General features: G+C 33.0%; 4 protein-coding genes and 1 non-coding gene across 7 annotated transcripts; 2 read left to right on the top strand and 3 right to left on the bottom strand.

Annotated features, from left to right (window-relative positions):
- The first annotated feature begins 295 nt into the window (after nucleotides 1-295).
- On the top strand, nucleotides 296-2,633 carry LOC133297043 (large ribosomal subunit protein eL13z). The gene is made up of 5 exons (XM_061496103.1): nucleotides 296-390; nucleotides 1,109-1,224; nucleotides 1,364-1,497; nucleotides 1,859-2,017; nucleotides 2,146-2,633. Exons 2-5 carry the CDS (start codon nucleotides 1,116-1,118, stop codon nucleotides 2,365-2,367), a joined length of 624 nt encoding a protein of 207 aa, XP_061352087.1. The 5' UTR covers nucleotides 296-390; nucleotides 1,109-1,115; the 3' UTR covers nucleotides 2,368-2,633.
- Nucleotides 2,634-5,229: 2,596 nt separating this feature from the next.
- LOC133297053 (acyl-CoA-binding protein) lies at nucleotides 5,230-7,499 on the top strand. Its single transcript, XM_061496114.1, has 4 exons — nucleotides 5,230-5,370; nucleotides 6,697-6,814; nucleotides 6,983-7,045; nucleotides 7,171-7,499. Exons 1-4 carry the CDS (start codon nucleotides 5,359-5,361, stop codon nucleotides 7,248-7,250), a joined length of 273 nt encoding a protein of 90 aa, XP_061352098.1. The 5' UTR covers nucleotides 5,230-5,358; the 3' UTR covers nucleotides 7,251-7,499.
- A 4,347-nt stretch (nucleotides 7,500-11,846) lies between these two features.
- Nucleotides 11,847-11,949, bottom strand: LOC133297059 (U6 spliceosomal RNA). The gene has a single exon (XR_009749600.1). It is a non-coding gene; the product is annotated as a U6 spliceosomal RNA (small nuclear RNA).
- Nucleotides 11,950-15,612: 3,663 nt separating this feature from the next.
- On the bottom strand, nucleotides 15,613-16,722 carry LOC133297047 (RING-H2 finger protein ATL52-like). Its single transcript, XM_061496106.1, has one exon. The coding sequence runs from the start codon at nucleotides 16,168-16,170 to the stop codon at nucleotides 15,613-15,615; it is 558 nt and encodes a 185-aa protein (XP_061352090.1). The 5' UTR covers nucleotides 16,171-16,722.
- Nucleotides 16,723-17,037: 315 nt separating this feature from the next.
- On the bottom strand, nucleotides 17,038-21,580 carry LOC133297057 (uncharacterized). 3 transcript variants are annotated; one of them, XR_009749598.1, is made up of 5 exons: nucleotides 20,875-21,580; nucleotides 19,388-19,443; nucleotides 19,107-19,299; nucleotides 17,856-18,265; nucleotides 17,038-17,705 (listed from the first exon to the last, which is right to left on the bottom strand). XR_009749598.1 is itself a non-coding variant. In XM_061496120.1 (4 exons), the coding sequence occupies exons 1-4, from the start codon at nucleotides 21,508-21,510 to the stop codon at nucleotides 17,912-17,914; spliced, it is 1,236 nt and encodes a 411-aa protein (XP_061352104.1). In that variant the 5' UTR covers nucleotides 21,511-21,580; the 3' UTR covers nucleotides 17,038-17,911. The 3 variants fall into 3 exon arrangements, 2 of the variants coding, with proteins under 2 accessions (XP_061352104.1, XP_061352103.1); XM_061496120.1 differs by having other exon boundaries at nucleotides 17,038-18,262; XM_061496119.1 differs by having other exon boundaries at nucleotides 17,038-18,265.
- Between the last annotated feature and the right edge of the window lie 5,376 nt (nucleotides 21,581-26,956).

Below are 26,956 nucleotides of genomic sequence, written 5' to 3' on the forward strand. Positions count from 1 at the left end.
TAATTTACTTATCTGATTAGTTACCATCTTCAATTAGCAAGTTAGTTTATTTCCTCCAACTTTTTTTTTTTTTTTGCTTTACTGAATCTGAAAATGTAGCATAATCACCGTTGCGAGGCGAGATCTTTTTCAAAATGTTTTTTTTTTAAATGAACTTTTTTTTTACACTGGTCATAATAAACTAGGTCATGTTTTAAAGCCCATTCTATGCGGAAGCCCATGTTTCGAGGCCCAACACAGCCCAAACAGTAATAAAAACCAAAATAACAATCTGAGCCCGTCCAATTTAGGTATTGTATGAATCGCAGGCTCCTTTAAAACCCAGCGTTAACCCTAACCCTAGTCTCTACCATCATTTGCAGCTGCTCTCTGCGTGTGGACACTACTCAGGTAGCTCTCGCCTCTCTTCTTCTTCTTCTTAGATTATCCATCACAATTCTGCGTGCTTTTCTCCTTCGACATCTTCATTTTGCCAAATATTTTTTCCTGTTAAGTTTCTGACACTCTAGTTTTTCATTCTTGTTTTAACTTCCTTTTTTTTTTTTTTTTGCTTTTGAAAATAAACGTTCTCTTGTGTCCGTTCATTGTTTTCTGGATTCGGCGTTTGTGATTTAATTAGTGGTTAAGCCATCGCATTTTGTGATTTTGTTCTCCCTTGCTTTTGGTTTTCGGTGTTTGATTTCGATTTGTTATTGTTCTCATCTGGCTCTAAAAATTGCTCTGACCTCCAGTGCTCTATGATAATATTGACTTGTGTACCTCTTACAAGTCATGTATGATTCATTGTTAAATATTGTCAAAAACAATTTTCGTCATATGCCCAATAGATTGATTGGACATTGACCTTGCTTTTTTTTTTGCGCTTTAGTTTGTAAATGTTGTAATTTGTAAATGATGTTGGTCTATTGTAGATATATTCCTCTTTGTTTTTGCTAGCACTAAACATCTGATTTTTTTTTTTCTTGTGGGGACATTGATGGCTTGTTGATATGTTTAGCCAGATCAGTATAGTGTTCGGTGTTTTTAATCGATCTGTTATGTTTATCTTGTTCTGATACTTTACTCTGTTTAAATATTTCTCATTTATTTCCATGGCTGACATTCGTAGGTAAGCCATGGTTAAGCACAACAATGTTATCCCTAACGGGCACTTCCGTAAGCATTGGCAAAACTATGTGAAGACCTGGTTCAATCAACCAGCAAGGAAGACTAGAAGACGGCAGGGTAATTTAATAACTTTTCTTGTTCTTTTAAAACTTCTCTTCTAGTAATTGTTTTGCATCGGTCCTTTTATATTAATAAAAGTTAGTTTGGATTATTGTTGATTATTGCTATATTTCTTTGGTCGTGCTGCATTATTCAGCTCGTCAGAAGAAAGCTGTTAAGATTTTCCCCAGGCCTACTTCTGGACCTCTTAGACCTATTGTTCATGGTCAAACTTTGAAATATAACATGAAAGTCAGAGCTGGTAGAGGTTTTTCTCTTGAAGAACTCAAGGTAAAATAGCTTGTTTTATCTCTTATCTCTGTCTATATCTTATGATGGATTGATGGGGTGTATCGTGTATGTAATTGTTGCCCGGCTTAGTTAGTTGGTATATTGAGGATGCTACACCTGTATTATTTATAATTAGGTTCATGCTATGGGACAGCACATAGTCTATGCTTTATTGCTATGATGAGATATTTAATTCGAAAATCTGGTTTCTGGGAGTATTTTTCCATTTTTAGTTTGAGGATGTTAAAAAAACCCCAAAGATTGTTTTAGGCATCAACTATGGAATGAAACAGTAAATCATGAGGAGTTTTACTTTCACTTTATCTTTTTTATTGTATATTTCTTCTATTTTATGTCATAGGCTGCTGGTATTCCCAAGAAGCTTGCTCCTACCATAGGCATTGCTGTTGATCATCGCCGCAAGAACCGATCTTTGGAAAGGCAGCAAGCTAATGTGCAGAGGCTGAAGACATACAAGGCCAAGTTGGTTGTGTTCCCAAGACGTGCACGCAAGGTCAAGGTAATGCAAATATGCAATTATCTGTTGTGATTAGGAGGGCTATTTCTTAATTTTGCTACTATCTTTGCTGCTGAAGGTGTAAAAGAAAATATGTTTTGACATTCATCTGGCCCAATGTGTTTTTGCAGGCTGGTGATTCTACCCCCGAGGAACTTGCAAATGCCACACAAGTCCAGGGTTCGTACTTGCCCATTGTGAGGGAGAAACCATCTGTAGAGGTTGTGAAGATTACAGATGAAATGAAGGCATTCAAAGCTTATTACAAGCTTCGCCTTGAACGCACAAACAAACGCCATTATGGTGCCAGACTGAAGAAGGCTGCTGAGGCCGAAAAGGAAGAAAAGAAGTGATGACCTTGAGAAGTTCGAGTTTGTAATCCATATAATAGTTGTTGCAAGACAATTTTTGCTCGAGGATTAGCTTTATTAAGGACATGCTTAATCTCAAACGTGGATCTTTTCGCCTATTATTAATTATTTCGTGCCCTGTTATTCAAGTTTTTTGGTTTAATTAGTCATTGGTTTGTCTGGATTATTTCGTTGTTTTTGGTAGTTTTTATTTTGTTCATTTTCTGTTTTTTTATTATGCTATAATGACAAGTCTTTTTTTTAACCCTTGAATTGTGGGAAGGTGGATAATTTTTGCTTCTATTGTCTTAGTGTGTGCCAAAACTATATATTTCTCACTTATTGACTCTTACGAGATTATACCGTAATGCTTAGATTAATTTCTATAATAATTATATAAATTTATTTTATTTACAGAGTGCCTTTTCATTTTTCATATAATATGCAATTGAATTTTTATTTTTGTTTGATTACCGATAAATTTTTGTATGTTTTTGTAATTTAGTCAAATTAAATTTGTACTTAATATGAAATAAGCATTTTTACGTCTAAATTTATGCTTGGTTCTATTATGTTAATATGGATATAAAATGTGTTCTCTTATAAATCCGGTGTCTCTGATTAGAACAATGGAATGTGATGGTACAGATCTTTGTTACCAGTGTTCGGTAGTCCGTAGGATAAATATTTACAACATATTTATGGTGGCATTTACCACACTTACCATATGTTTCTGATTTCATTTATTAAATATTTACTCTGAGTTATCATACTAAAGGATTCTGAGAATGTATTATGATTTTTTTTTAAGTAAACCAAATTTGATACTTGGATATTCGGTTTGATAACTGGTTGCTAATTTTTCACCTCTGGTAAATCGAAAGGAAATCTTTCCTATTTTGCTAGGGAAAACAACTAGAGAAACAATAAAATGCCTAGGTAGAAGCAACAAATTTCATGCAAAAATATTAACTTTGATCAATTATATCAATTATACTTAAAATGGTTAGATAATTTCAATAGGTGATCGCATTGCAATTACATTGCTATTACAAAAACATGTGTAAGATTTTTATTTGATGTGGCTCCTCCGAAGTCTTAGGTTGTGTTGGTCATTTATCTCTTAATATGTTCCTAAGATAGATAATATTCATTATATGCCTCTAAATTAAATCATTAAATATAGTTCATTCTAATAAATAAACAATAAAAATGTTTATTTTGATAAGGAATACAAACTTCTAAATTAATCTCACTTTCAGAAAAAATTTAATTAATTTGAATAATAACTTCATTCTTTCATGAAAATATTCTTTTAGAATTATACTAACCCCGTCTTTTATTATTGTAAATATATATATATATATATATATGGAAAATGTTTCTGCAGCAGTTAATGCAGATAACTTATCTGCATTTATTCTCAAAACGACGTCGTTTTGGTATTGAAATCTTAAAAAATTATTAATATAAAAACTATTATAACTCTAAAATAAATTAAAATTACAAAAACATCATGATTTTTCGTCTAAAACGACGTCGTATTGGGCTTACTGCAGATATGTTATCCGCAGTAACTGCAGAAAAAGCGAACAGTATTGACGTAATACACTGAAGTATTTTCCTCTCACATAATTCATGTCTTGGTAATAGAAAGAATCTATGTAGCACCGATACGACACACTGACACGACACGACATTCTGACACGTCAATCCTAAAAAATTATGGATTTCGACACGTTAGGACACGTTTTAATATTAAATAATATTTTTAAATTATATAGTGTGTATTTTATTTAATATTTAATAATTTAACAAAAAAATGAAACTAAATTAATAATTCTCATCAACACGTTATAAAAATAAGAATTGGAATGAGAGAGATATAATATCAGATAGAGAGATCAAATCATATTAGAGAGAGATCAGAGTCAAGGAGATACAACAAGAGCGTGATAGGAATTGACAATAATGATGCTGAGATGATCTCTTATCTACTTAATGGAAAAAAGACAAAAAAATAAAATTGATATCATCAGCGGAAGTTTTATTAATATATTTTAACTTTTAAAAAAAATAATTTTTTTTCAAAAAAAATTAAAAAAAATAATTACGAAAATGCCATTTGACCGTGTCGGACACGGTCAAATTCGCGTGTCGGAATGGTCAACGTGTCAGAAAAAGTTGACCGCATGTCCGACACGACTCTCCCTGTTTTTATAAGTGTCTGTACTTCCTTGGAAAGAATAATATACTAGTTAAACATCCAAATAAACACAGCACCCCACATAAAAAAACAAGTGACACAGAACACCAGATAAGATAATTTTTAATAAATAATGAAAATTGATGTAACATACATCTATATATAAAATATGGAAAAATATTTGTCCTTTTAAAATATATAACTTTTTGTCATTTTAGATTCTAATCATTGATTTTTGTCGATCAACGGTTATAATTTATTGCGAATTACTAATTTATTATATAATTAGATTTGGTAAATTATAATCATTAATAGACGAAAATCAGTTGTTAAAATCTAAAATGACATAAAATTATGTCTTTTAAAATATTTATTTTACATCTTATCCAAAAGAAAATATATTTTTTGCAATTAGTGCGTGTAGATAATTTGACGAAATATCAAAATTTAATTTAAAAGAAAAAGAAAACCTTAATTGCATCTACCTACGAAATTATGACATTTAAATCTATTTATCTCAATAATAAAGATAAGATAGTGGAGTTTATTATTTTTATTTTTTAAACAAAATAATATTTATCTATATTACATGAAATAATTATAGTTTTTTATTTATTTTTCAATTGGTGGGAGGAGGAATATGCTTGCGTTACGTAGACGCGCGTGAGTGAGTGGTGAATATATCCAGAGACAACGCAATTATAAGTACGCTTCGAACGTAACGCTCATCATCGTGTAGAAGCAACAATCAGATCAAGATCACTTTCAATCTCACAACCAAAACAAACATGGGTTTGCAGGTCTCTCTCTTAATCTATGTGCTTTCATATGTTTCATCGCTTGTTTTTCTTCAATCTCGTATCCACTTCACATCATTAATCATGTCACTCTTCCTTTCTCTGTCTATATATATATATATATCATAGCAAGCAATTTAGCACAGATCCTTGCCTTCTGCTCTTTTATTTCATTTTATACTTTATTTTTTTTCTTCCGTTTTGGTGTTTTAGATCTATGCCACTGTTTAATTTGTTATGGGGTAATGAATTTCTGGGGGGGAAAAGGCTTTTTTTTATATTATTTATTGGTGGGTATTATTTGCCTTAGAAGAAGTAATAACCTTTGACTTGTTGAAAATTGGAATTGTGAATCCCAAAATCAATCCTTTACACAGTGGCTTCTTAGATAGCTGTGTATTCCTTTTGAATAAAGAAAAGTAATAGCCAATTGTAACATCTCTATGTCTATGCATTCGTTTAGATTTTATTGGTAATAATTCATGTGGACAAATACCGTTTCAGCATAGTACCTTAAAATGTGACTTCTAGCTTCAGGAGCTGGTGATTTGTAACAGGAATCCCTTGATCTGTATGTTGGCTTCATGATACTGATTAAGATTTTTGGTGGGATTGATTGTTCTTTTATGGATCAATGAATTAAGGCAGAAGCACATGCTATCAAATTGGTAATTTGTAAAGGGAAATTGTATGGTTTAGCGATTCTGGTTATATTCAAAAAACAATGCTTTGTACAATGCTTTTTAGCAACTGTTTGACGAAATTGTGGAGAGAGCCCTGTTGTTCAAATAATGTAATTAGCCTGCATAGTATTTAATTGCGCCGCGAGCCGCGCCGTATGGGCGTTGCGGTGCCTCACCGCAAGAAACCGCTCCGCGCCGCATCGGAACGCAACAACAGCTATTGCAATCGCAAATTGAGGCTATATTGCTGTCATAAGTCAAAATGTCAATTTGTCCTAAATTTAAATGTGTAACAGAAATTTTTTAAGGGTTTTTTAGTCTATCTGTCTCTCTCTCTCTGTCACTTCTGTTATCTCTCTGCCTTTAAAAAATGTTTCTGTTTTTCATTATTTCTGTTATATATCTATTCTGCTATTTCCGCAACCGCAACCCGCTATAACGCTATAGCGTTTTTCGGAGTTGGCCGCGACATGCCGCAATCCGCGTTTGATAACTTTATTCTTATAGCAATTTTGTTTGTATCAGAATCTTATATGTACTTATGTTATGAATTTTGATCTAGTTTTACGCTTCTATGCTTAATATTGTGCTTATAAAAAAATTGACACTTAAAGCATCACACACTAATTTGGACATTGTTATGCAGGAGGATTTTGACCAGTATGCTGAGAAAGCCAAGAGTCTGCCAGAGAGTACAACAAACGAAGACAAGCTTATCCTTTATGGATTGTTCAAGCAAGCCACTGTTGGACCTGTCAATACCAGTGAGTGCTCTTTGCTCGTGTTAACAAATGACTCATCTTTGATATTGGAATCCTCTCTATTACCTTCCCCAATAAGGGTGGGATTTTTAAAATTTCCCCCCCTTTTCTATATCCATAAGGATTGTCCTTGTTCATGAATTTGTTCATGAATTTGTGCATGATTTACAGGCCGTCCTGGAATGTTCAACATGAGGGACAGAGCTAAATGGGATGCATGGAAGGCTGTTGAAGGTATTAAAATACAAACACACACACACACACACTTCAGTTCAAGTGTCCAGGAAAGCTAGCTAGATCAATTTCTATTTTTCTTGGTACTTTTATATTTTCTGAGAGACATCAAAACTCTTTGGCAGGGAAATCCAAGGAGGAAGCAATGAGCGATTACATCACTAAGGTGAAACAGCTACTCGAAGCAGCCGGCCTTCCTGCTTGACAACATTGCCATCTCTTGCTTTCTGAATTTGTGCTAAAATGTTTCGAAGTGTTTGGAAAATAAACAATTGCAGTGTTTGATCTAGAACTCTAATATGTAATCTTATTTATTGGTGACGAATTAGATCTGTTGCTTTCAGTTCATTAACTGTGTCACTACTATTGAAAATGGTTGTACACAGATGCAATGTTCCAGAGACTTAACAATGTCTATCTAGTATAATTAAAACTGTTTCAACTTTGGACTTCAGTTGCTTGATCCGGCGCTTTCACTTTCAGGTTTCAGCTCTCTATAATATGAATCTGAATTTCATAAGATGCTTGATTTTGGTTGATTATGTACCAGGCACAACATGCCCTTGTATATATTAGAACAAAATACACTTGTTTGTACTTGTTCTGTCAAACTCATAGAGTAGTACATGTGTATCCATACCCACCGTTACTGATGGCGGTATGCATGATGTGCTTGGCGTGCATGCAATGATTTCTTCAGAAATTTGGAATTTTAGGAGTTCAAACTCGCAGTTGTATGTGTATCTCATACTTGTAAATAACCTGCATCAAATCAGGGTGGGATTGAGTCGCAACATTGAAACATGCATAGAAGTATACAACAGATTAGTTTTGAGTTCATCTATCTTGATAGATCCACTCTACTAAATTTCTCTTAACTCTAAAGTTGACGTGCAATGTACCGGAAGGGTCATACTATTGACCTCTGAGTATGATCCTTATTCTGCATTTGCAAGAGGCCCCTCTCCTTGAGAATAAACAAAATAAATAATGCTACTTTACAATGAAACGTGATGATTCTAATTCTGTTTGCAGCATTTGCCTTTGTTTATAATTCATACCGGAAAGTTGATTTGCGAAAGTATTTTCCACCACAGAAAAAGAAGAAGAAAAAGCTAGTTTATTTTCAATTTTGACATCCTAAAAACAAATGTTTATATATATATATATATATATATATATATATATATATATATATTCCATGACTCTAATTATCTCTTCTGGACGAGTTATTTCCTCATGTATTTTTGCAACCCACGTAGGAAAAGGGAGCCGAGTAAGTAAGAAACTAATTTTGAGTTTAGTAGCGTGACAATTATTCAGTTCTAACTCCAAAAATTATCCTCAAGATTTGAATCCTTTCTTTTGACAGTTCATTTGTCTGGTGACTCGTATAACCACTTGAGACGACTCTCGGTGTCAAGTTCTAGTTCTGTGTGATATTGAATTAGACTATACATGAGTGTTTTCTTGAAGGCAACCAGAAGCCGTACCAATATTTATTGCTTGCTCTGGTCCCATGCTTCCTGAACTTCAACGGTTCTACCTGTAAAATGAAATCATGGGCAAAAATTCATTATGATGACTTTTCTGTCTTTTATATAAAACAGCTTGCATCCAAATGGATACGAGTGATATTACTTGTAAATATTTACAGCTACTCATTCTTTTATAAATCACTAAATAATAAATAATACTCGAGAACTGACATCACATACATAAAGCATATTTAGAAAGATATGTATAATTTTAAGCCCTTATAAGTGCTGGATTTGGTACGTTGTGGTCCTGTAATATCTCTTTATCTGGCTTCTTTTCTTGACTTGTTTTGCGATAAATCATGCTGACCCTCGGTAGTTGGTACTATGTTAGATTCAGATCAGGTTTTGTTGTTTTAAATGGAAGGGCAAGAGTAGTTGGCTACATTTAGGACCTTAACGAGTACAGTGAAGATCTGGAGCACACATGATTTTCTCATAGAACTATCAAGTATCCAAATGGTTTGGCATAATAACTACAACCTCTCTCACAAACTATTGCCTAATTTGATAACCTTAAGGACAAGGTTCTTTCATAGGGGGGTGGTATTGATACGACTTTGTATTAGGAGGTAAAGAATATTCCTTAGGAAATATATTTAGTCATTAGGAAGTTAGTCAGGTGGATTGGTTTTGTTTGTATAAAAAGGGAGTGTGTCCTTACTCAATGGCGGAGCCAGGATTATTAACGATTTTTTTTTTTACCCATTCAACCACACTTTCTCTCTCACGCACTCTCCAATCCCCCCGCCTCTCTCTCTCTCTCCGCCATCATTCCACAAAAGACACTAAACACAGCAAAAGGCATGAGCCATTTTCACCAATAGCTTTCTCGGTCAATTTAACTCAAACAAGCTTCTAAGTTTCCTCTGCAATATAGCCTTATCATAACAAAATAAAGAGATTCAATATTAATTGTGGGTCTATTTGCACCTTCCCTTAAACTTGCACATATTCAAACACACCAAACTTCAAAAGTAAATAGTATGAAAAAAGCTCTCCAAAATAACACTTCTCATTATAAAAGTTATCTAGCTTTTTTATAATGTATTAATGCTTTCTGAAATTAATACAACATATTTTCATTTTAAATGTGTAACTCATTAACTCAAAGCAAGTTTGCTCTTTATATATCAATAACATTTTGCAGCGGAAAGTTGAGAATGGAGGGGAGGAGGAGGGGGAGTCCTTGGCGCGCCCTTGGTCTCTTTAAAAGATTAAGTTAAAATAATTTTCTTCAAAACTTGGAGGGAGGAGAGGGGCGGCCGCACACCCTAGCCTCCGCCTCTGTCCTTACTATTTATTGGATTCAGTTTTTGGTATTTTCTGAATATAGGCAGAGAGTGCTCGGTTTGAGGGGGAGTGCCCCTTGGCAAGAGAAGTATCTCTTCTCTTGCGTGTAGTTTGGTTTTTCTTTTCTCATCAATAAACATATCCTATTTTCTTCCATTTCCATTTGTTTCTTTGTTCTTCCTTTCTATAATACCAATTCCAATTTCTAAAGAACCCAGAGCTGTAACAGGGTCACATGGTGACAAAACCAACCGATGTGTCAAGGTTCCCCTTCAAAAACATTACTATGATTAATGATAGTAAAATGAAGGTAAGATATGAATTGAATTAGTAAAATGAAAGCGAGGGAGGAGGAAGAAAGAACAAAGAAAAAAATATCTGTAATATAGATAACAAAGAAAGCACATTGTTTATACAGAGCAATCTCATCTTGACAAAATAATTCAATGTTATTGATTAGCAAGCCTACAAGATTCAAATGAAGCTTGTAAGATATTAAGATAAGACAATGTTGAAAGAAACATCTAATGTTAAAACCTGTAACAGATACCATTATGTTTTCCATGTAACAGCTCATGAATACAGACAAGAACAAGACTACATTTAAGGAAAAACCTGTAAGAAAGAGATTAACCAACACTTTCTACATCAAGCAGAACAACCTAGTCAGTTAATTATGTCAGTAAAATTTAGACAGAGACATAAATATCAGTGATTTACATCAGATGTCAAAGGATGGTAAACTACAAAAGTTAAACATGCCGCCGAGTAGAACATGAACATAAGACAATCAAAAGTACTTAAACTGAGAACAAGTGGACTCAAATATTACAAACTAATAGAATTCCACAAAGTGGATGGATGTAAAGAACATATGGATAGAACTTGCTTACGATGTATATTTTTTTATAGGTATTTAAGTATGTTTATAATTTTTTAAATATAAATTATAGATTTATTGAACTAATGACCTAGTACCTCGACAGAATCAACGACGGGCTCAGTTTAACAGCATTGGCTCCTGGTGTTAAGTCCATTCCATATTGGCACTTAAGCAGCAGGTATATTTGACTATATGGCAAGCCAAAAGGAGCATGTTAGCAGATATCTAGAAGACAAACACTCGATTGAGTTATAAAAGTAGCAATACCTGCAATAGGTGCACTATTTGATCTTGAATGAAGGGCGTAGGGGGAAAATTACTAATTTTATACCAGGACAAATAAGTAAGAGCTGGTAGCTGCAACACAAGACAGTCCCAAGTTGTAAAATCACAGCAAAATGTAAAAGCAGAATTTATAGGAATGTAGAGGAAACTAAATGACTTGTGTGAGCCATTTGGGGCAGCAGCAGATTACAATACGATGTCAACATTGTAATAAAGAAACTAAATGAGCAAATCAAAATTCATAATACCAAGCATTCGTAAACAACCAATTATCAATATTTAGATTAAAAAATGGAGACAAATATCATTAAATCAGTTAAAAGGTATCTAGAATCTACTTGTAAACGAGAAAGGAAAAGGCCACACCATCCAATACTGTACCATCCCTTGAGTAATGTACACATTGTGAAAACTCCTTCAAATATTGTGGTTCTTAAGTGAAAAAAATGCGTACATCAATGATGCAGCATGACAAATAATGAATCTTTACAGACATAAGCACGAAACCTCAAACATCCAAGAGTGCTACCATTACTTTTATTATTGTTATTATGATATAGTTAAACCCTAAAAAGTTAGCATCCTTTCCTACAAACCGAATCAAGGCGACAAACTATTGTAATTACATGCATATCTGTCATCGTTCCAAAGATGTGATCGAGTTATGACAACTTATTATCTTTGCAATGAAAAGGAGACTTCCCCAGAAGCCACACCTGTTGAAGAATACCCCTCGTGACGAGAATGATGCAGAAAAGGAAAGAGGAAACATGAAGCATGGAGTGTGAAACGAACCACAAAAAAAAATTCGGACCATTTCTCGATTTGTGCGTGTCATCCTTGTGCAGGGGCCATGCTAATCTTCTCTGTATCGTTCCAATTTTATCGGATGTCCCCGAAGGGACAAACCCTATGGTTGAGCACCTGTTTATAAACTCTGTATTTTCGTAGTATTAGCCGATGTGGGACTCCAGTGGCAGATGCAATCCAATGACTAACAACACAAGTACCGCTCAGCCTCTGCAGAAGCAAACATGAAGGAAGCATCTCTCAAACTGCTGGGAGTTTTTCCCTCAAAGCAGATCAGAGAAAGATATGAATATTTTTAATGTATTTTTTTATATGCTTTGGGACAAAGAGCGGGTGGTGTAAATACAAACCAGGTACCCTTTATTACTATCCGTAGCCTTGTAGCCTCTTTGATTACTCTCTGCTCTATACTCTGCAACTTAGTTTTGATTTGACATCTCAATTTTATATTTATTCATTTATTATTATTCTATTAGTTTATTTTCTATATTTCTCTCTCCTTTAAGATGGAAATTAAAACTCTTCTGTTACGTCACTTTATGTTTAATATAAGTAAATCACTATTACCATGAAATTTTGTATAAACATCACAAACCCATAATACATCCTTATCATATTAAAATTGATCAAATCTTTTATACTAAATTATGAATTTTAAAAAAATTCTGATGTTTCATGAAAATTCTAATCTCATGTTATAAATATAATAAAAGTGAGATTTATTTATTTAAAAAAAAACAAAAAAAATGATACATTTTTTTATAATGTCTGTAAGAAAAATTTATTTTTTCTTTTTATACGACAGAAACAAATTCCAATTATGAAATGATGTGAAAAATATAAAAAAAAATATAAAACATTAAACTTTAATAGACGGGGGAAGCTACCCCTTAAGATAAAGCTAAATAAGTAAACATGGGGCGTTAACTTGCTTGCTTCAGTAATCTTCATATGCCTACTTCAGCTTTTACTAGTAACTACAGATATGATGTGACATGATGCACATTACAAGTTGAGAGTTTTGAACGTCCGTAGCTTCATTTCACTCACAACCCCACGTGGTAATAATAAATCCAACTTACAATGGGATGGGGTCACTCCACTACTATTTAAGAAAAACCTTCGCCACAACCCTCACTCCCCACCTCATCATAAAATAATGTTCATTAGACAAATCATTTGTGTTGGGTGGGTCCCTCATTCATGTGATCATACTACCTCATTCATGCACCAAGCAATTCAAAGAGATTGTTGATATAGCATTTAGTATCATTAATGCAGCATTTAATGCTAATGATGGAGCATCTTTGGAGATTATTTTCTCAGTTGGAATTGATATAATATAATTGCTAAATTAACAGTGGAATATTGTCTCTCATTAATTGATATTATATTGAATTCCTCCTGTATAAATAAGAGGTAGTGAAAAACAATGTGAGTGAGTGAGTTATTTAAGAAAGTATGAAAAAAATATGTATGTGAGAAATAGTAAGAAATTATATATGGGGTTCTTGGTTTTGGTTTAAAATCTAAGTATTGTTATGTTGTATAATTTGAAATTTCTCATATATATAGTACATTTTATATTCTCTAATAGATGTAGGCCTATTTTATTGGATCTTGTTAAATTATGTCTCTTCAACTATTATAATTTCAAAATTTTATTTTATTAGGGTTCGCTGCTTAATTTTTATTAGGGTGTCATGAATAGAGGTGGCTTAGTATAATTATGTTTCTTTGAATGACTCAGCTCAATAGTTTGATCCCAAATATGAGTAATGTTATATTTACAAAAATTTTATTTACAAATTTTTATAAATTATACTATATTTTACTAGCAAGACACTCTTAAGTGAAGTCTTACCGGTAAGATATAGTATAGTTTATAAGTTTGTAAAAAAAAAAAATTGTCAATATAACCCTCCTCTCCAAACATTATGGCTAAAATCACTGTAACAAAAGTTACTGTTGAAAAGTGTGATGGTATAATCAACTTTAATTTGTGGCAAATGTAGAAGATGTTGGTTGTGAAACAACAAGATCTAAAATAACGAAATATTTACGCTACATCTCTCGCACCACTGCCTCGTGCGACGGGTCAATTAAAATAGAGCATTTTTTATAATGTGTATGAAAAAGAAAAAAAAAATCTAAATATCAATTTTTTAACGAAAGTTGTAAGTGCACTGGATGTATTGAAAATGCTCTTCAAAATAGGCCTTGTTTGGAAAAACAAAGAATCCATGTATGATGTTGGATGATGACTAAGGTGATATGGATGAGAAAGCATTTTTTACAATTTTCTTCGTGAGGTGTGCCAAAAAAGACAATGTCATATTTGTGGTTGAAGACAGAAAAATTTTATCTTATAAATTCTACAACAAATTGACTCTAGATTAAATAACATTTGCACACATTGTGCACGAACGAAGACATGTCAGTCCAATTTCATATTGCCAATTCTAATTCCATAGTTGATACCTTGCCAAAATGGAAGCTAAAGTTGAGGTTGAATACTTAGATATGATATTGTTGTGTTTTTTAACATCTTCCTATAGTCATTTTCGCAATACAATGATATTTGGGAGAGAATCAATCTTGCTAGAGGATGTCAAAGTTAGTATGTGAAGATAGATGGTGACTTGGCATTGAATAACATGGATTATCACAAAAGAGTTATGATGGGTAAAGGAAGAGGAAGATCGATTGGTAGTGGATTTAAGAGAAGCTGTTTTAAATCCAAGTTCACAATCCATTAGAAAGGTACCACAATATTATCATTATTCATTACAAAGTTTTTTGCGCATCAGAAGACATTGTCCACAAAGGGTAAAACGAGTTGGTGAAATAGAAAATGTTGCGATGATAGTTGATGAAAGGATCTTTTCTTGCAATCTCCAAATACAAATACACTTTCTATTCTAAAGATGAGTGGTTTATAGATTTCAAGTGTTATGTTCATATTTGTTACATAAAGCATTGTTTTTTGACACATTCAACAAAAGCAAAGGTGGAGTAGTATCCTAGGACAACGAGTTTGTATGTGACATGGTTGCGACAGGAACAATTAAAAAAAAAATGTTAGATGTAATAGTTACTTTTATGTGGTATGGTTTATATCCCAAAGCATGTAGAATTTTTTTTTTTTTTGGTTAACAACTCAAACTCCAAAAATTGTAAGATTACCATTAATGGTGAAGTTGTAAAAGTCATGCAAGGTTATATGGTTCTAGAAAAGTGTAAAAATTTATTTATTATCCTAAAATCTCAAAGAAAAATTTAAAGTTGTGTACAAATGACGACCGCCTGCATAATATCTCTTTCACATTTGATTTGAGATAAAGTTCAAAGTATAATTGTACTATGAAATTTCTCATAAAACATTTTATAGACATATGGTGTTATGCACTTTTTTTAGAGATAAATAAATGTATGATTTAAAATGAGTGAGATATGATTTAAATATTACCATAATCACTCAAAAAGTTGAGTAAACTAATAACTTCCAAAGGATATTATGATTGCTGAAAAGTATCTAATCACAATATATACCAAAGTATCCAGGAATCAAAGCTGGCACTCAAGTCGCAACAAGAAAAATATCAAACCAAATTAAGTGTTATGAATTGTAATATAAAACAATAATAATAACAGCAACCTTTGCTATAGCTGAATTTCAAAACAGCTCAGTGTCAATCTCAGAAAAAGGTGTGTCTTCTTAAAACTAAGAATATGCTAGCTAGCAACAAGGTAACACTTCACCGTGGTGGCAACCCACTTTGAACAAGACCAATTTCCATCACATCAATGCTGTGATGTGCATTCAAATCAGGGGGACCGAAATCCGGCAAGTGGTGGAGCGCCGCCGGCGAAGGCGTGGCAGAGGCACGGCAAATGGGGCAACTTGAATGTGAATGGAGCCACATATCAATGCAAGGTACGTGGAAAGAGTGCATGCATTCAGGCAACGTTCTCAACTCTTCACCATCCTCAAAATCTCCCAAGCACACTGCACATGTGTCACCTTCATCCCTATCACCATCATCTGAAACCACATGGTCACCTTTCTTCTTCTTCTTCTTATGATACTTGTGTGTTGGAATCATGAGTGCCAGTGACGAGGAAATGCTAGCGTTGATGGTCGGTGTTGGTGGCGGTTGCTGTTCCGTTGAGTTTTGGTCGTCTGTGAGGCGCTGGTTGCAACACCAAATAGCTATGAGATGGTAAGTTGAGACAACAAATGCTGCTGAACCCATGGCAATGAGTAAGACAACAACGTTTTCACGGAAAGGATGACCATCGTCGTCACCGTCCATGGATCAATGATCATGTGATGATACGAAAAATAATAAAACAACGGTTGCAATGATCTGAATTGAACCTTAAGAAAAGTGACAAAGCCGGCTAAGGAAGTCGATTAATCTACCTATTTAATACGATGATTTCAAGAGATTCGTTTTTATTTAATGCCGTCTTATTAACGTTTTTGCATTCTTTTTCTTGATTTAGTCATAACAGATCAGAATGTGATTAATTACAATTGATACGGATTTCTGAATCCATAAAGTTAATGGAAAAAAGACAAAAATGGAGCAGCAATATGTTTATAAATTACAATGATAACACATTTCAAGCATGTTTTTCTTCGATAAAAATTACTGTAAGTATATAAATTTAGCGATTGGTTTAATCACATGTAAGATAAGTTTCCCTCACTTTTAGTACACAGGGACCTCAATGAATATAATCAGAAAATGTAAAGTTCAATCCGACAAAACTTATATACAGTAAACGCACGGCACTAATATTAATTATAATATTTCTTACAATAAACGCATGGCACTAATATTAAAATCAAATCAATTAAACTTTATGGGTCGAATCAACATAATTATAACTCAGGATTTTTTTAAGCAACATAAAAAATCTACGATATACATGAGAAATAAATGGCAACAGCGCAGCCCAGGTACAATTCAACCTCAATTTCAGGTAATCCAATAAAACCTTATACCACCTAAACCCATAGCTCTGACGTAGCTATCATAAGTTACAGTCATATAAATAATGTCCTTAAGTATAATGCGTACTACATGAATGATGTAAAGATAGTATAATGTATAAAAATAAGAAGTGAAGTTTTATGCCGTTCAACTCGTTATAGTGAGATGCATAAAATCATAGGTCTACATAGTACATATAGCACAAATAAAATCCGACGATTTCCATGTATAAGGTGACCCCGTGCAATAATGTTCCTCCGTATAGATGGGACCATGGAGGTCAATTCTCCTTGGTCGGTATTAATTCTTACATGTGACACACAGGTATAAAATAAAAAATAAAATAAGATAAAACAAAAACTCAACTAAGGTGTGCTGATCCAACCACCTTTTGTAGCATAGTTTTCAACAACTCCGTTAAATTGAATTTGGAATGAAAGAGGAAAATTACTTGTCATTAATTTGTTAAAACCCTAATCAAAACCCCTTGATCATCATCATTTATGTAAGTTTCTACAAGCACAAATAACAAGAGGATGTTTCAGATATTAATCCAATATATCTGATGAGTAACTGTATCCTAAGCCTTTTCATTGTTCTCTTAAAAAGACAAAACATTATATAACGTAAAAAACAAGTGAACACTGAACAATGAAGACGCTGATAAGAATCCTCCTTAAGAGAGATACCAAGGAGAAACATAGAAAGACAAGAGAAACAAACAAAATAGGAAAACAGAAATGGATATGGGGATGTGCGTGTGCGTGTGTGTTTCTTTTGGAATTAGTGATGTGATGAATCTTTACCATTATTCTTGTTTCTTGGCCGTTACATTTGTGTGGTTCCATCTGCAAATGGACAAATGCATTTAAGATGGATGTCCTCATGGGGGGCGAAGAAGAACATATTTAAGATGCCAACATAAGCATAAGTGGTATGATTTCATTTCACAGGGATATCACAACTACCACTTTTATGTATTGAAACAATATACATACCAAAAGAGATAACTCGTTGGGTTGAGAAGTGAGGCTTCCTACCAGTCTTTCAGATTCTATTGAACAAAAGGATATCTAGAAATATAATATTCTCTTACACGAGATGCACCATCCCTTGCCAGAATCCCTTCGAGATCGCCAATAATTCTGGCCAACCATATCTCCAAATTTCGCTGGATTTCTTTGAAGTTGTTTCTAATGGAGTCCAAAGACCGTCTTGTGGTCAGTGTGGTATCACTTCTTACCTCATCCCTGTAATTGCTCTTCCCAATTTCAGTTTGTAACGGCATTAGCTTCTGTCCAGTTTCAGATGCACCCTGTTGAAGCCGAAATGCTTCGAGTAAAAACTCTGTTTGAGTTTGGGTTCTAAATTCTGAACTCAGGGAGGGTTCACAGGGATCACCAGCCTGCTAAAAAAGAAAATGGATGTCAGGCCCAAAAATGCAAATGGTTTCCCATGAAAGGGTAAAATGTGCCAGGTTTAACTAGACGAAACAATAAAAGCTGGCTTGCAGTGGGCCCGTTGTTTTGGGGATACATTCGCGCAAAGTATTAGCTGCCTTTACGTAACATAAACTCCACATTAAACTTTCTTCAAATCAGATTATATTAGTGCATACACATAACACACAGAAAGTTCTGATGTTGCATCATGCTTCCTTGAATTACATAATGGTGATTCTGTTGTTGGCCTTGATTACATGCACAATACTATGAATGATGCAAGCTATCACTTCTCATCCCTGGGATGAAACAGTTGATAGCCAAACAAAAAACTTAGAATAATAATTTAAATAGATAATCAATTGGCACTAAGCTTCACCCACAAACAACTACCTTTGCTTATCCAATTACATTGCACATGAATAAAAATGGTATTCAAGCACACAACCATTGATTCGGGACCAATTATCATCTATTCCAACTGGTTGACATGACAGTAAATATTATCAGGGCATCACCATGATTCATTGTTCTCTACAGAGTTTATAGGACTCGAACCAATTGATTGAATGTACCAATGAATTTTATAGTAGGTGTGTTGACATCACGCATCTTTCATATCAGCTCACATTGAGAGAGACATATTTCAAAATATATAGGTGGCTGTATTGAAATAATTGGAGGATGAAGAATTTTAAGTAAAGGTGGAAAAGGATGACTCACATTCCAACTTATGGATTAATTACAATTCGCAAGGTGGCAAAAACATGAAAAAAGAAAAAAAGAAATACAACACAAATTACTTACTATTCTTCGGCATAAATCGTCAATTTTTTCTGAAAGCGTTTGATATATCTTTGCCTGCTTCTTAATTAAGGATGACACCTTGGATGGATCACCTTTACCAATCTTCTCCAGATTTAATAATTCTTGTTCAAGTGATTTAAGTTTAGAGGAAACTCCTGCCGAATCACCATCTACCTTCCATGGGGACTCCCTTCTGGGGAGAAAAAATTACCCTTAAATGAGTTGGAGATTAATGCCTAATACAACAAAAGTCATCTGCATATAGAATATCAATTATTTACCTTGCCACAAAATGTTTTGTATTATACATTGATTCAAGGGATTCATACTGTACATCCTGCAAGAGTAAACAATTACAGATCAGAAATTGGCAAAATTCTTGGACAAGTAGTTGCTTATAATATTTGTTGCCAAGTAAATCACATTGAGTACACCCAACAAAATTACGGTTTTTGTTTCGAGCGGAATAAATACTGTTATATGGAAGTCAAATAACCTTAGGTCTTGATGTTACTTTACGAAGCAAAAGTCTTCTTCCTAATACCTTTTTAAGTTTTTAGGTAGAGCGGTTCTTTGATACCTTTCTTAAGTAAGAGTTTGGATTGATGATCACTTATCTGGTGAACAATGGAATTTAATAAATACCTGGTTTGCTTAGGCCATCCCTTGTTATTTATTGTTGGTGAATGGTGATTCTCAGCAAAGCCATCTTTCAAAAAAAATAAAAGTAGTTTTCTTGGGACATCTTTACGAAGAGAAGAAGTAAATAAACATACAACCACTTATTTTATGCACAAGATACTAAGGGGGGAAATAATCAAATTGACTAGAGTAAACGACTAGAGAACCAATTATATCAGAGCTGTAAGAAGAGAAGACCCTTTTCCCCCTGGTGGGAGCTTTAAGAATGTTCTTATTTTTTACTGTTTGTTTTCTTGGTTAAGTCAACACTCTCGAAGAACAAAAAAATTTGCTTGTACAGCGTTTGCAGTAGCAAAGAGAAAAAGATTATTAGCAGCAAAAAGGCAAGATGTATTTCTATCTCAATCAGTGAATGCTAACTAACAACAATATTAGCGGCTTTAGCAATTAGCAACCATGTCACCGGCATAGACAATAAACAACCTGCAGAATAATGCCCCTAGATTTCATCACATGATAAGAATGGTGACAACTGCCTGCTGAAATTGAAGTGGACCAGGCATGCAAAGCAACATAACATCCAATGGGAGAAAATTGCTATAAGAAAAGACAGAAACAAACAAATAACAAATGGATGATGCATGGCTCCACCACGATGAATCATAATGAACCTAACCAACTCCATCTGAACTTGAAAGAAAAAACTAAGGCCTAACGGACCCCAGTTGCCATTATAAACACCATTTCTTTTCCTCATAGAAAGTCAGGTCCAAAGCAGAGTTCTACCGTACAAATTACATACCCGAGGAACCTTGAAAATTGAGTAAAAAGTGTTTGGAAAAAGGAACATGAAACAAAGCTAGAACTAAGGATTTTATAACCCAAAATCCTAAAGCAGGTCATCCTTTGGATTAGTAAATCATATTTCATTTTGTATTAAATTCACAACCACTTCACATTTACAAAAAGTTAAAAAAAAAATTATAACCGCCATTATAAAGAGAAAGTTGGTTAAGATAAGTTTAATTCTTAAGAGAGGAAAGAAAATAAATAAATAAAAGTCAAACATGCAGTAATTGTGAATCTTAATTCTAAAGAAAATGATGAAGATTTTCCATCCACAAACCTGCCAAAGGGAGGCTTTTTCAGCCCAGAACTTGGAAGCAGAAGCCATAAACTCTGAATCAAACTCATTACCAAGCTGGTGAGTGTGTTGATGTTGATGTTCATAGATAACCTCCACATTCCTAGCGGTCCCCACCATGCACTCTTCCTCTTCCTCCTCTTTCTGAAACCACTCACTACTCTTCTTCCCGGGCACACCGTAGTACTCCCTGCTCTGGCAAGCACCCAATCCCTCCTCCTCAATCCTCCTTGACATGAAGCTTATCATGTCATCCCTCTCCGCCACTTCCCTCTCCAACTCATCCACACGCGCCTTCGACTCCTCCATCTTCCCCCTCAAGCGCGTGATCTCCTCCGCCGCCGCGTCGATCTGCTGCAGCAACCGCTTCTCCTCCGCCTGCCAGGCGTTCCGATGGGAGGCGAAGATCTCAACCACCCTCGCATTCGCCTTCGAATCTTCTTGCCTCCTTGACTTCATTTGCCTCAGCTCCTCCTCAGCACGAAACAGCTTCAGCGACAGCTCACGCAGCTGAGTCTTCGGTAACAGTGCAAGGAACACCGAGAAGCTTAAGCCTATGTACGAACACAACACCTTCTTCTCCTCTCGCTCTCGCTGTTCGTGTTCCTCCTCTGCCATTGCAATGGTTAACAGGAACAGAAAAAAAAGGGAAGAGAAAGAGGGGTTAGTTTAGTTTAGTTCAGTTTCGAGGTGCAGCTTTGGAACAGAAAAAGCAAATGCTTCTTTTTGGTTTCTGCGTTTTGAGTTTGAGAACGCAGACGCAGCAACAGAAACAAACTACACTGATTTTTTTGTCGTTTGGTTTGTGGGTAGCTGTGGTCGACACAAATGGGTTTGTGTTTCGTACTTAATTACAAAATGGCACTCATCTTCATAAAAAGAAAAAAAAAATTCATATATGAATTTAATATTTTTTAGGGACGAAGAATCGGTTTACAAACTTTCTTAATAAATTTTTACAAATTATACTATTTTTCCTCGAAAAATCATAATAAAATTAGTATTCTCTCGAAAAAAAATAATATAATTTATAAAAAAATTTAAAAAAAAAATTATAAATATAAACTCGTTGTTATAACAAGTTTTTATTGAAACCTGAAACTTTAAAGGGTGATGTAATTATAGTGTAGAGTGTAAAAGTGCTTGTCAGTTCACTTCTGCTACTTTGTAGAGTTGCAGGCTAGGGAGGAAGGTGGGGCCTATCCTATTTCCCTAGCTAGGATGCTATCTTAGATAAAAAAAAAATGTGAAAATGAATCGAAATTTGAGATAAAAATACCAATAAAAGATTTCTCCAATCAATAGAGATAAGTTATTTTTGATGAATTCAAAACGACGTTATTTTATAAGATTATATTAGTCTTTATAAAATTATAATTATAATTTTTTAATTCAAAATGACGTCGTTTTGAGCTCAGAAATAACTTTATTTTCAATGACCGAAGAAATCTTTTTCCTAAAAATACATGAATTGAATTAACAATAGTTAAATTAAATAGATGAGCCGCTCCATCGAAGTTTTAAGTATTAAATATTGTTTTAAAATAGATATTTTTAAAGGAAAAATATTTTTTATATCTGTGATCAAAAAAATTATTTGCCACAAAAAAAAAGTAAGAGAAAGAATACGGTTCCATCTCAATTTTTTCTGTGATGAAAAATTTCTATTACAGATATAGAAAACATTTCCCCAGTTTTTAAATACTTATTAATATTTTGTATTTTAATATAGACAATTTAAAGTGTTTAAAATTTTTAATTTAACAATATAAATAAATAAATTATAAGTCAGTGAACTGATCTGAACAACTTGTCATCCGTGTGAATTTGACGGACTATGAAAAGCCAATCCTTTAACTTTTGGCGGCTTTTAGTTTTCTTTCCTTGAAAAAAACAACTTATTTTTTGGGATCCGTGGGCTTTAGAAAAAAATATATATATTTATTTAAAAAAACTTTTTTAAAACATCAAAATTATTTTATACTTAGATGATTATTTAAAGGGTAAAAAATTTCTTCAGTGGAGATAAGATATCTCCAGTGAGCTCAAAACGATATTATTTTGTGGCTGAAATTAAGGTATCTTTGTAATTATAATATATTTTAGGGTTATATTAGTCTTTATTATTTTAATTTTTTAATATTATAACCTAAAACGAAGTCGTTTTGAGCTCAATGAAAATAATTTTATCTCCGATGACGGGAAAAATATATTTTCTTTATTTAAAAAGTGTTTTTAAATAAAAAAAAGTTATTTGAGTATTAAAATAGGGTAAGGTTATAGTTACTCCCTCTTTTGCTACTACTTGTTACTAATAAATCGTAACCGTTGATTTCCGTCAATCTAATGATTATAATTTATTTGGTCATATTTATTATTTAATTTTTAATTTTTAATAAATTATAACCGTTAAATTTACATAAATCAACAGTTATATTTAGTAATAACAAGTATGTTAAGAACCTTGAGGTCACCCCCCAAAAGCTAACTCAAAGGGTGAAAGTGCTCAAGGCCTTATAAAGGTCATATTAGTTGCCCATCCAATAAATGTGGGACTATATATCTCAACACGCCCCCTCACGCAAGAGCCTTTAGGCTAGAAGCCTGGAAATTGCACAGGCCCATTTTTGGTTTACCTTTTTGTGCTTTTTTTATTTTATCTTAATTCCACTTTTTAAAGCGGGGAACGGTGAGGCTTTGATACCATGTTAAGAACCTTGAGGTCACCACCCAAAAAATTAGCTCAAAGGGTGGGAGTGCCCAGGACCTTATAAAGGACATATTAATTGTTCATCCAACCAATATAGGACTATATATCTTAACAAAGTAATAACAAAAAGGCTATTAAAATAAAATAAAAACATTTGTTTCTTTGAATTATTTTATCGAACACTCGAAAATTGAGTCAATAATGTATTCAACCGAACACTACCGGAGCTACTGGAAACCGACCTATATATAAAAACACCGGACAAAGGCTAGCCCTATGATTTTGAAATACATGGATTGTCCAGATTCGATCGGTATACCAAATGGATTCATTCGCAGAAGTTTTTTTAAAAAATAGATAAAAAATTCCTGTCATCTGATATATTTGTCAAGACTATAATATTATAACAATCAATTAATGTCACTATCAATATTACTACCAATTAATTTCACAGTTAGATCGATTATGTTAATCCAACGGTTATATTTATTTTCATCTTTGTATGATTATGATTTTCCATATTTAATGTAAAAGCATTAATATGAAAAATTATAAGCATACAAAGTTGAAAATAAATATAAAATATTAAAAGGTTTTATAAGAGTTATGTTGTAGGAAAAATGATTGTGTTATGTTATAGAGATTCGTTTTGCGTGCCGTAGTTTTTTTTTTTAAATATGCGGGTCCCACAAAATGTTATGTGTGTAGGAAACTTTGAGCGGTCATGTTAAATGATAAATGCAAATCCCAGTATTAAATATGAGAATTATAACTATACAAAGATTGAAATAAATATAACCGTTAGATCAACATAATCGATTTAACAATGAAATTAATTGATAGGAACATTGATAATAATACTAATTGATTATTACAATATTCTCCCTTTATTTTTTATTAAATAGATTAAGTCCTCAATTTATTTTACGTTTATTTGAGTTCATTGATATTAATCAAAAAAATAATTTAAGATGAAAAGTAATGTTGATATTAATAATAAATCACGCGCTTTTTCATCGTTTGTAAGTTGTAACAACGTAGTAGGATGGTGGCACAGAGAAATTGTTGCAGGTAATAAAATAAAATTCCCCAGCGATGCATGACACGGATTGCGAGTTGAGAGCAGTGTTACAAAAACGGATCGCACTTGACGGCTACGATCGGTTGACCTGTAAATTGGATCTTTAATCGGTCCGCTTTAGATACTAATTTGGTTATGCATTTAACCAAAACTGGTGGATTGGTCTTGAACAGAATTTAACGGCTAATGAACCTGCACCCATTTTTTTTTTTAAAAAGATTGGATTTGTGAAATTTTGAAAATATTAAAAAATACAATTAATGACATTCGAACCAACTATGTGGATTATAACATATTGCACTTACTAGTAAACTATTTTTAATAATGTTATAACGTTTCTAATTTTATATTTATTATATATATTTAATTTGTGTGGTTAAATCAATGATCAACTGATTAAACCAATAATCCATTAACCAATAACCGATTTGAGTTTGATAATACCTGTTGAAACAGGGTACATCTCGAAATGTCAAGGAAAAAAATATGTTAACAATATATTCCAAAAACATAAAGCTAATAATTACGTATAATTTCACGTAGAATATAATATTAATATGATATCGTTAAGGACGGTGTGTTTTAAAATAATTAAAATCCAAAAACAAGAATAAAATACAAAACTATATATAGAAAATACAAGTTGTAGGAATCAGATTTTTGTCCTCCAGCTTGTTTTGAACTTTGTATTTTGAAAAATATAATTATAATATTGAAATTTTTTTTTCCTGACATAGAGGAGGACATTTTTTACAAATTTATAACTATATATTTTCTGGAATATATAGTTAAAACTAAGTTATAGTAGAGAAAAAATGTCATGTAATCAGATCATCCAACGGATATATATATATATATATGTAGAATTTATTTTTTCTAAAGTTACTTTAGGGAACTTTATTTAATGTTCATCAAAACAACGTCGTTTTGGGATGAAAATCATAGTGTTTTTACAATTTTAATTTATTTTAGGTGTAAGATTATAGTGTCCCACATTTAATGCTTTCATCTTTTGTATGGTTATGATTTCTCACATTTATATCTTTACTTGTATATATGGCAAGTATTTGATTGTTGCACGCACAGCAGCTGCAAAAATGTAAATCCCATATATATATATATATATATATATATATATATATATATACGGAGGATATTCTCACTACCAAAATTTTTTACTACCAACTTACTACATATTTAATCACCATTAGATTAAAATTTTCTCTCTCTTCAAAAACTTTTTAACATTCTCTCTTTGATCCAATGGTGATGTGATGTGTAGTAAGTTAGTAGTAAGAATTTTTGGTAGTTAGAATATCCTCACTCTATATATATATATATATATAGGGTTCGTCTTTTTATACCGTCAATGTAGATAAATTATCTACATTGAGCCCAAAATGACGTCGTTTTGAGACGAAAATCAAAATATTTTTATAATTATAATTTATTTCAGAGTTATAATAGTATTTTTCATTATAATCTTTTTATTTTTCAACCCAAAATCATGTTATTTTGAAAGTGTACATTCGAAATAAATATAAATAACTTATGTACGTTCAGTGTAATAATAATGCTAGGATATATATATATATATTATTATTATTTTAAGAAGAAACTGAGTGAAGAATCCGAATTTTGAAGCATGTGGGATACGGACAAAAGGTGTTCACAAAATGGCCATCTTTGGAATGGAATCATTAGTTGCCCCAATGTGGCCTTTATTTGTAGCAGTATTGTACACATTAACTTTTCAATGGAAACCAAATGCAAAAGCAGAAAGAGATGATTGTATTAAAAAACAAAAAACAAAATGAGATGAACATAACCAAAAGGCAAAAAGCAGAAAGAGAAAAACGAGCGGGTAGAGGACAATCCCACAGCCATAGACACTGCCAACACTGCTACACTCACCTTGAGTGGTTAACTGATTAACTCATAGGCCAACACTGCCAACACATTAACTGGTTAACTGCTAAACTGCTACACTCCAATTCGCTTCGCCAGCTTTGCTTTTGCAAAAATATTTACATCAATTAAGTATACTTATGTCAGATGTATTATATTAATTACATTATTATTTAGTAAATAAATCATCAATTTAATTAATAATATGATTTGTGGAAAATATCTAGTCCCAGGCCCACCAATTAAATTTTGACAGCGTCGATATCTTCTCGAAACTGGCAAACGGAGAAAGCGTGAATTCTAATGCACTTTTGCGATGAGGTCCATCATCTGGTACAAACAAAACAGGCTGTTAAACTAGCTCG

This window comes from Gastrolobium bilobum, unplaced genomic scaffold (assembly GCF_033153095.1).
Source record: "Gastrolobium bilobum isolate Gb01-03AN ecotype WA unplaced genomic scaffold, APGP_CSIRO_Gbil_v1 utg5068, whole genome shotgun sequence".
Lineage (NCBI taxonomy): Eukaryota > Viridiplantae > Streptophyta > Magnoliopsida > Fabales > Fabaceae > Gastrolobium > Gastrolobium bilobum.